The 9,213-nt window shown below is 39.1% G+C and overlaps 1 protein-coding gene across 1 annotated transcript; it reads right to left on the bottom strand.

Moving 5' to 3' along the window:
* Positions 1 to 3,644: 3,644 nt before the first annotated feature.
* LOC148119645 (chromobox protein homolog 3) lies at positions 3,645 to 5,499 on the bottom strand. The gene has a single exon (XM_087896772.1). It carries the CDS (start codon positions 5,369 to 5,371, stop codon positions 4,820 to 4,822), a length of 552 nt encoding a protein of 183 aa, XP_087752898.1. The 5' UTR covers positions 5,372 to 5,499; the 3' UTR covers positions 3,645 to 4,819.
* Between the last annotated feature and the right edge of the window lie 3,714 nt (positions 5,500 to 9,213).

Genomic DNA, 9,213 nt, shown 5'->3' with positions numbered 1-9,213 from the left:
CTTTCTAAATATTTGTCTTTATTCTCACAAAAAAGTGTAGTCCTCAACTTTATCAAAGAAGCTTCTCTTTGTAGCAGACACAGATCATTACAGAAAACCAAAGTCAATCAAATTGCAGAGTTCTGGTGTTCAATACCAATGAGTGCATCTATATAAAAAGAAATCTCACTTACTTAAGACTCAGGAACCATTGTGGGAAAGGGAAAGGAAATATGCTAAGAGTCAGAGGAATGGGGTCTTTGGTGTAAGACTGCAGTCATAGTGTCTCACCAGTGATGTGGGATTCCCCTCTATATGCTGTGAATACCATTGGTTAGTAAAGAAACTATCTTGAGCCTATAGCAGAGCAGAGCAGAGCAGAACAGAGCTAGACAGGGAAAACTAAACCGAATCCTGGGAGAAAGAAGGCAGAGTTAGGGAGAAGCCATGGAGTCACATCAGGAGACAGACATGCTGAAACTTTGCTGGTAGGCCATGATCTCATGCATCAGCACAGATTAATAGAGATGCATTAAATTCAGTTGTAAGAATTATCCAATAAGAAGCTAGAACGAATGGGCCAAGTATTGATTTAAATAATATAGTTTCTGTGTGGTTATTTTGGGGCTGAGTAGTTGGGAAACAACAAATGGCCTCCTTTACAACACATCAGCATGAGCTCAACAAAAACAATAGACAAGCTAACGTAGACAAAGGAAAGCTCATGAGGCCGCAACCCTACTCAAAGAACCGTAGACAACTAAGAAATGCTGAGAATGGAAGAAATATTTCCCCCCAGGGAAGAACACACAAATTGGTTATCCAATACCAAATGGTCTGCTCTGAAAACATACATGCAAATTACATTATATAGACTGAGCAGGTTGTATTTATATGTTTAGAAATATTTACTTATATACATCATCTAGATCATATACATATGTATATGTATATAGTATGCAAAAGCAGTTAATAAAAAAGATTTTGAAAGGGAGAAAAGAGGTATTTGGGAGGGCTTGAAGGTAAGAAAGGGATGGAGAAAATTGTGAAATTATAATATCAAAAACAAAAGAAATAAAAAGTAAATTAAAAAGCAAACCACCATTTCCTATGAGTCTTCTGGGTGCATCTCTGGAGCCAATAGAACATCAGTGATTTCTAACACAGAGGGGCTAGCAGCTGTTTAAAATGGGGTGGATTTATGATGTGGCTGCCACACCGTTATGGAAATCAACACAAGTTGCCCTGTTCCGTGTACAGTCACACCCCAGTCGCTTGTAGATTATGGCTGTTTCAACAACGAATGTCACTCATTATGGTATTGTTGCTGTGATTTGTTTTCACTTGGAAATGGGTAGCAGTTACTTTTCCAACAGTCTTCTTGGCTTCTGTTTATGACAATCTGCGTTTGTGTGTGTTGTCAGCCTAAAGGGTTAAAATTCGTTTTAGCTGCAGCATGGTGGCTGCAGTCCTTCCTTTCACAGCCTCAGGAACAGTTTGACAATTCGCAGTTAAATCAACAAATCCATTTTGGCTATAGAGCAAATTTTCTCATAATTAGATAATTTCTAAGACAGGAAATCCCCAAACTATTGTTTAATGGATGTTTACTTAAATGGGCAACTAAATAAAATGTTTTTGAAAATACTTGGAGGGAATAGAACGGCTTTGATCAAAAAACATTATATTCATATATAAAGTACTCAAACAATAAAGGAAAAAAAGCTTGTTTGAAAGCTTAATAAATCTACATACACTGTCTTTAGAGTAAAATATACAATTATTCTATGTTTAACTGTTTTAAATGTTCTATAAAATGCTTTAGCCTGTGAACAGGGACCACTCCACCTCAAAAGTCTTTACAGCCAGTACGAGTGGTAATCAACGTTACTCACTTTTTTTTTTTTTAGATGGGTTTTTCTGTAGTTTTGGGGCCTGTCCTGGAACTAGCTTTGATAGATCACATTTTATTGGTTTTTTTGAGATCACGTTTTAAGGACAATTCCTTTGTTCGTTGTGGAAAAGTGGTTGCCAGCAGACATCCACATATTCCCATACAGATTATTTGTTTTCTGGAAGCCAGACTAATTCAAACAAGACAATATTACCTTTGAATAGTGTTCATTTTTCTGTCACTTAGGAAACAGTTTAAAGGGTTTTGCTGTGTAAGTGCAATTTCCCATCCTTCTCCCCTAGTCTTCAAAAGATTTTCTTTCATCTTCATTTTCTTTTTCTCCAGCTACAAAATGTGCTCATTATGGGCTTAGCTGTCAGACACAAAGGAAAGGAAGGAAAGATAGTCCTTCTAGTTCCTCATGTACAGATGCTGATGGCGCTTTTGATCTCGGGAGCAGTCCCTTCTAGTCTACGTAATAAAAGCCAATACTTTAGTTATCAGTCACTAAGGGGAAGCGGGACCGGGAAAAGACAAGCTTTGACATATATTGGTGTCAAGTGTAATTACACCATTTGTGTTTTGCAAGTCATTATAGTCTCCCTCTATCATTTCTTATCCCCCCGCCCAGAATATTTTCAAAGGAAAACAAAGACTAAAGAGCAATGAAATAATGAAATAAAAAATATTCTTTCAGAAACTACAAGTATCAGCCCTAGGCAATTAGCATAAGAAATTGCCCTGATGCCATCTCCCTAAGTTAATCAAATTCCTTAAACATCATGTCACTTTATGAAGTTTTTTTCTCCCTCAAGTAAACTGAAGTATATTTCTTTGCCAAGTGTCCACATCCACATAATCTCTATAGAGTAGAGAAATGACCTGTGTGCTTGATAAGATGCACACACACACACACACACACACACACACACACACACACACACACACACTTACAGGCATACACATGTGAAATCGCAGTAAAAAATATAAAATACTCAAAATAACCAGTGTTACTGGATCTCATGGACTCTCCAACAGAGCCACTTAGACCTTCAGAGTACACTGGAAGTTATGAGATGGGCTGGTTTTCTGATTCTAACTGATGACTCATTCTCATGATGCAAAAACTGGAATTATAGCTTAGGGGTTTCAATGGAGTTCTTGGCCTGTGGATTGTGATTGTGTAATCACTCAGTTACATTGTGTGTCTAGGAAAAACATAAGGTTCAATAGGATACTCTAAGAGATTTATGACTCAAGAAAATATAAGGTTCTTAAATGAATATAGCAAACTTCTTTGTAAGTATTTTTAAAAATAATAATATATAATCTATTGTCATGTAACAATATGTTTACTTTTCTCTAAGGTAACAGGCTAATATACCAGCTGATGCTTCCTATGTACAGTCAGCATGTGCTGTGTGACAGTTTCCGCAGCTGGTCAGTTCAGTGCATGTAATGAATAGAATTAGAAACTTGGGGATACAGAGCAGAATTTGCTCTAACTTGGCCCTGATTCCCCAGGTCAATCACTTTATGATCATGAAAGAAAAAAGTAAAAATCTTTATTGTTGCTTTTAATTTTTATCTTGCTATTAATTGAAGGAGGAAAAAGTTGTATAAATTCCCATGTGTTCTTGAAGTACAAACGTCATTTCTGTCCCACAACATTTCAAACATCCAAGAATATCATAATCACACAAATAAGAAGGCAACTTACCTCCTATGTACATTGCATTATTTTTTTTTATTTTTTTTATTTTTTTTAAAGGAATATAAAACTATTTATTGACCACTGTTCACCATTATTTACAATAAAGTAAATATACAGTTGGATGACATTCTGATACTACAAAGTTACTTTTCTGGCTCATTGAACCAGAACCCAAATACTGAAAAGATTGCTCCTACCAGTAAGGAATGAGACAGGGTAAAGAAAAAGCATGCAAGTCATTAGTTTATATTACCAAATTTTGTTCATTTATGTCAGTAGATCTGAAATTGCCAACATCATCTCTAACCATGATTCTATTTCCACAGCAAACAGATATTCCAAACTTCATAACCTTTTAGTAGATTTCAACTTTCTACAAAGGAATGGTTCACTAGAGGAACCCTACATGCTTAGTTGTCTTTTTGCTTAATTTTTAGAGACAGGGATTCTCTGCACAGCCCTGGCTGACCTGAAACTCAATAAACCTGGCTGATCTAGTCTAAATCAGAGACCCACCTGCCTCCAAAGTGCTGGGATTAAAGGCACATGCCACCTCACCCAGCATAAGTCTTGTTATTATTAAGTCATACTGCTACTTTGTCTAATTCCATTTTCTGAAGGGGTAGTTTGTAAGGACAAAATTTTGTAAACAAACTACTGTATGTGATAATAGATAAATTCTGATGTGGATGCTTTAAAACTATCCAGTGAATTACAGAACTGTCTACTTGATCTGAAAGGTTATGGTTTCAGGAAAATGTTCACAAGGGAGGAATCTCAACACATGTTTTCATCTACAGTTTTTGAGTATTAAAAACAAGACAAAATGAAAAACAGTTACATAAGGGTCTTATGCACACACAAGCTTACAAACAAAAAACCCAGAATGGTCCTTCTGTGTCCCAGTTAAAAATAAGTTCTGATTGAGTAATGACTGTAAAATCTCCCCAGCATTTAAGAAAAGCTGTTCTTCAAAGCTGAGGAAATACAACATGGTATTAAACATTCTACTGTTAAAAGAAGCAACTACAGAAAGCTTTTATTTGCTCAAAGGAATCAGTGCCTTTTGATGCAGAACAAAAACCAAAAATATCCCAACTACTGTCAATACTTTCAAAACCAGCATATCAAACTCGATTTTCATTAGAATGCTATTTTTTCCACACTAGTAATTCAAAACTCAAGATCCAGATTTTATATATATATATAAATATATATAAAAATGCAAACAATTATTGCGCCTCGTCTTCTGGACAAGAATGCCAAGTCAGCCTTTCCTCATAAAAGGCGATGACAATCTGAGGACACTTCATATTTGCCTCCTTTGCCAGCACCAAGTCCGCCTCATCTGAGTCCTTCCATTTCATAAGAAACATTAATTCTCCACTGCTATCTGTGGCACCGATTATTCGTTCAGGATCAAGACCTCTGGCAAAACCCCTTGGTTTGTCAGCAGCATCTCTTTTCTTCTTCGATTTGCTATCATCAGATTCACTGTCAGATAAAGATTTCCTTTTTGTACCATCTTTTTCTTTACCAGCTTTTTGAGAATTAAGAAATGCTTCAATTAATTCTGGACAATCTAAATTTTCTTCTGGTTCCCAAGTATTATCAGCATCTGTGAACCCCTTCCACTTGAGGAAATACTCCACCTTCCCATTCACTACACGCCGGTCCAGTACTTTTTCTACCACAAATTCTTCAGGCTCTGCCTCTTCAACTTTTTTACTCTTTCCATTCTGTTTCTTTCCCATTTTTTGCAATGTAGTTTTATTGGAGGCCATTTTTTTTAAAAAAAATCGAAGACTTGAAGAGAAGATAAGAAATCAAGCCACCGACTTCACCGCTCGGATGCTCCGGGCCGCGGATCCTGCAGAGTCTCCCGGCGGCGCGCCTTAGCTCAGCCACATCCGAGGGGCACATTGCATTATTTGAAATAATAAAGTAGGCCCCATAAACCCTGACTAATCAGTGAGCCAAAATATACCTGTGTGTGACTTACCAATAATGTGACTTACATTATCCCCAGAGCAACTAAGTGGTGAATACCAATCAATTAAATAATGCGATCCAAAAATACCTCTGAAAATTCTTATTCTTCACAAATCAACCTTAATTCTTAATAAATTGCTCTTGCATGTGTAAAATATATTAAAGATCATTTATGACTCCTTAGGCTTTTTCTGATACATCATAAAGTGTGCAGGGCAATAATTCCCAACATTTGTGGACTGTGGTTGCACGCGTGCATCTCATTGTGTGGTGAGTTTGTAATCTGGACAGCCCACGGGGACGTATGCCCCATATGGAAAACATTGTTCGAGATCCAAATTGTACCTTTCAAGTGTCTCGCACATCTCAACCTTCTTTTGGTTTCCTAATATAGACATGTCAGGTCACTGGCATTTGGTGGCTTTTGCTTCAGTTGACGTCCTGCTGAACCAAGCCTGGTTTTGTTTTCTTTCATGCTTTCCGGGCATTAACTTTCTCCTGTCTCTGCCACCTCCATAACCCTGAGTGTTCTTTACACCCTTCCTGCTGAGCACTCCCCAAACAGAAACAGGAGAGTGGAGGCTGGCACTGCTGTGGAAAATGTAAACTAGCCTGGAAATTATGAAGAAAACAACTCTACTGCTTTTCTAAGTAATGAAAAATAGCTACGAGATGAGCATCCCTCATCCAAAAGGCTCGTACTCAGAAACTTTCCAGGATTCTGGTATTTTCATTTTGGGGTAGTTGTATACCCAGGCTTCTGAGTCTACAGATGGAATGTACTTCTCTCTTGTACATACCTTCTACACATAGCCAGAAGTTAATTTCATGAAATGGTTTTATGGGCTTGCTTCTGACAGTGATCCATCATACAAGGTCAGATGAATATTTTTCCACTTGTCACTTCAAACTGACAATTTAAAAAGTTTCAGATTTTGGAGGGTTTAGAATAATGGATGTTCAGATGAGTGATGTATCATGAGAGTAATAAGAAATCCCCAAATTTCATATCGTTTGAAAATAAAAGGCAAATTAAACATTTCAAATTTATGAAAAATATTCAAAAATAATGAAACTGAATGCTGAACTGCTGACTGCGAGGGATGAGCGCCTCCTCCCTTTTTGCAGCCCCTTTTGTTCTTCTTGGGGAAAAGGCCACAGGATTGGTAACATTAAACCTAGAGAAGGAAAGAAAGAGTTGTACGTGCTTCTTTATTTAACTGTGTCTTCCTGATTTCAGCACTAATGTAATTCAGGTGTGGTTGTCTTTTTTTTTAGCAGCCTTCATGCATCTGGCCTTGGGATTTGAATAGGACGGGCACTGTTCTGACCTTGGTCTCATGATGTGTTGCTCACAATCTGGAGCTAGTACTTCCTACTGGTGCAGAATTGTCTGTGTTCTGTCAATCATGTTTTAAATAAATGCTGATTGGCCAGGCAGGAAGTATAGGCTGGAAAACCAGACTGGAAGTAGAGGTGGAGAAAAAAGAACAGGAGTATTCTGGGAAGCAGGAAGCTCCCCCAGTCCAGCCCAGACCACCAAAGCAGCAACATGTGACCTGCCCTTCTGTGAAAGGTACCGAGCCATGTGGCTAGCATAGATAAGAACAATGAGTTAATATAAGCTACAAGAGCTAATAAGAAGACTGAGCTAAAGCTCCAATCAGTTTATGACCTAATGTAGACTCTGTGTGATTTTCTTTGGGGCTTGCCGGCTGTGGGAAACTGGGCAGGGCAGAAACCTCAACGAGCAGGCCCCTTCAGGTTACATCCTACCACTGTGACAATTGAGCTAAGTTGCTATACATTGGTTTATTTAGCTGTGGAATTTAGATGTGGAATAACATCATCTACTTCATAAACTACTGTGCTATTTTAATAGCAACATAAACAAAAAGAAGATGTTTGCAACACTGTGGTGATTTGAATGTAATTGCCCCCATAAGATCATAAGGAGTAGCACTGTTAGGAGCTGAGACTTTGTTGGAGTAAGTATGGCCTTGTTGGAGGAAGTGTGTCACTGCAGAGGTGGGCTTTGAGGTCTTATATATACTCCAGCCATGTCCAGTGTTTAGATCACTTCCTAGTGCCTATGGATTAAGATGAAGCACCCTGTCAGCCTGCATACCACCATGTTCACCATAATGATAATGGAGTAAACCTATAACAATCTAAGCCACCCCAATTAAATGTTTTTCCTATATAAGATTTGCCTTGGTTATGGTGTCTCTTCACAGCCATAGAAACCCTAACTAAGACAGAAGTTGGTACCAGAGACTTGGGTATTGCTGCAATAGACCAGACCATGTTCTTGGTTGGACAAATGTAGATTGTGCTTCTGTGGATTAGGAGAGCAGTTGAATGATTTAAGTGGGGCTTAATGGGATAACCGATGGTTAGGATTCAGGCATTATGCTGGCCTGCCCTGCCATCTGGCAAGATGTACCCAGGAAGTACCCTGATGAGTCCAGGTGGGTACTCAGGTGCAAAGGTCCTTTTAAGAGACAAGCTCCACCCACTCCAAATCTCTCTCCTCACTGTTCTTCTGAAGGGGCAGGCAGGACTTTTTCTGCTTCTGTTCTTTTCTGTTCTCTCCTCTCCTCTTCTCTCTTCTTCCCTTCCTTTCCTCTCCCTTCCCCTCTCCTTTCCTCCCCTCCCCTCCCCTCCCCTCCCTTCCCCTGATCCTGAAACCCACCCCCTCAATCACCAGTACCTAAAGAAAAAACTTTTTCCCAAACTTAAGCTTGTCCTCTGCTCTGCCAGCACTTTGCCAGGTCCAAGAGACACCAGACAGTTCCACAGGGCCTGGAGAGCAGTGAAAGAACCAGCTACCTTCGGATGTGGCAGCATCTCAGCTTCTCAGGTGTCCTAAGATTTCAACAGCCACAAATCAGCAGGAAGCAGTCTCAGGAACTCAACGTCCTCATTCCCTTAACTTGCAGTGCCTAACTCCTCGCTCCTCGCATTTTATAAAAAAAAAAAAAAAAAGAAGGGAGGAAGGAATGTTAGTATCCAGACATAACTTGGCCCTGCCCCTTGAGAACCTGGTACCTCTACTGTGCACAGGGCAAGCAGTTCCCTGACTGCACACAGGTGTAAAAGTCCCTTTAGGAGACATCACTCCCTTCTCTCTTCTTTCTGCCATTTTCTCTGAAGATGCAGCTTTCTGTTTCTCTTTCTCCCTCTCTCCCTCTTGCCCCCTCTTCTTTCCCTCTCTTCCACCATCCTCTCCTCTCAATAAGCTCCACACTCATGCTCTCTGCATGGCATATTGTGTTACCCACTGTGGTTTGGACCCATCTGCCATGGGACATCGCAAAGGTTTATCTCATGCCATTTTATATCACCTAGTAGGAACATGGAAAACAATGATACTGGGGGTGAATTGAATTTTGGATTCTTGTATCAAGGAGTTACAGAGGAGAAGACTATTTATTATGTGGCCTAAAGGCCAGTCTTGTGATATTTTGGTGAAGAATGTGGCTGCTTTTTGTACTTGTCTAAAAAGTCTGCCTGAGACTAAGGTGAAGAGGTTGTATTAATTGCATTGACAGAAGAAATCTCAAAACAGTCTAGCATAGACTCTGTTGTATGGTTTTTAGTGTTAACTCTATTGAAGATATATAATGAAAAG

This window comes from Myodes glareolus, chromosome 15, assembly GCF_982192425.1.
Source record: "Myodes glareolus chromosome 15, mMyoGla1.1, whole genome shotgun sequence".
In the NCBI taxonomy this organism is placed as follows: Eukaryota; Metazoa; Chordata; class Mammalia; order Rodentia; family Cricetidae; genus Myodes; species Myodes glareolus.
This window is presented reverse-complemented; position numbering and strand designations above follow the sequence as displayed.

Excerpts from the sequence above, each read along its gene's own strand:
- LOC148119645 (XM_087896772.1), bottom strand. The coding sequence starts at position 5,371 with ATGGCCTCCAATAAAACTACATTGCAAAAAATGGGAAAGAAACAGAAT.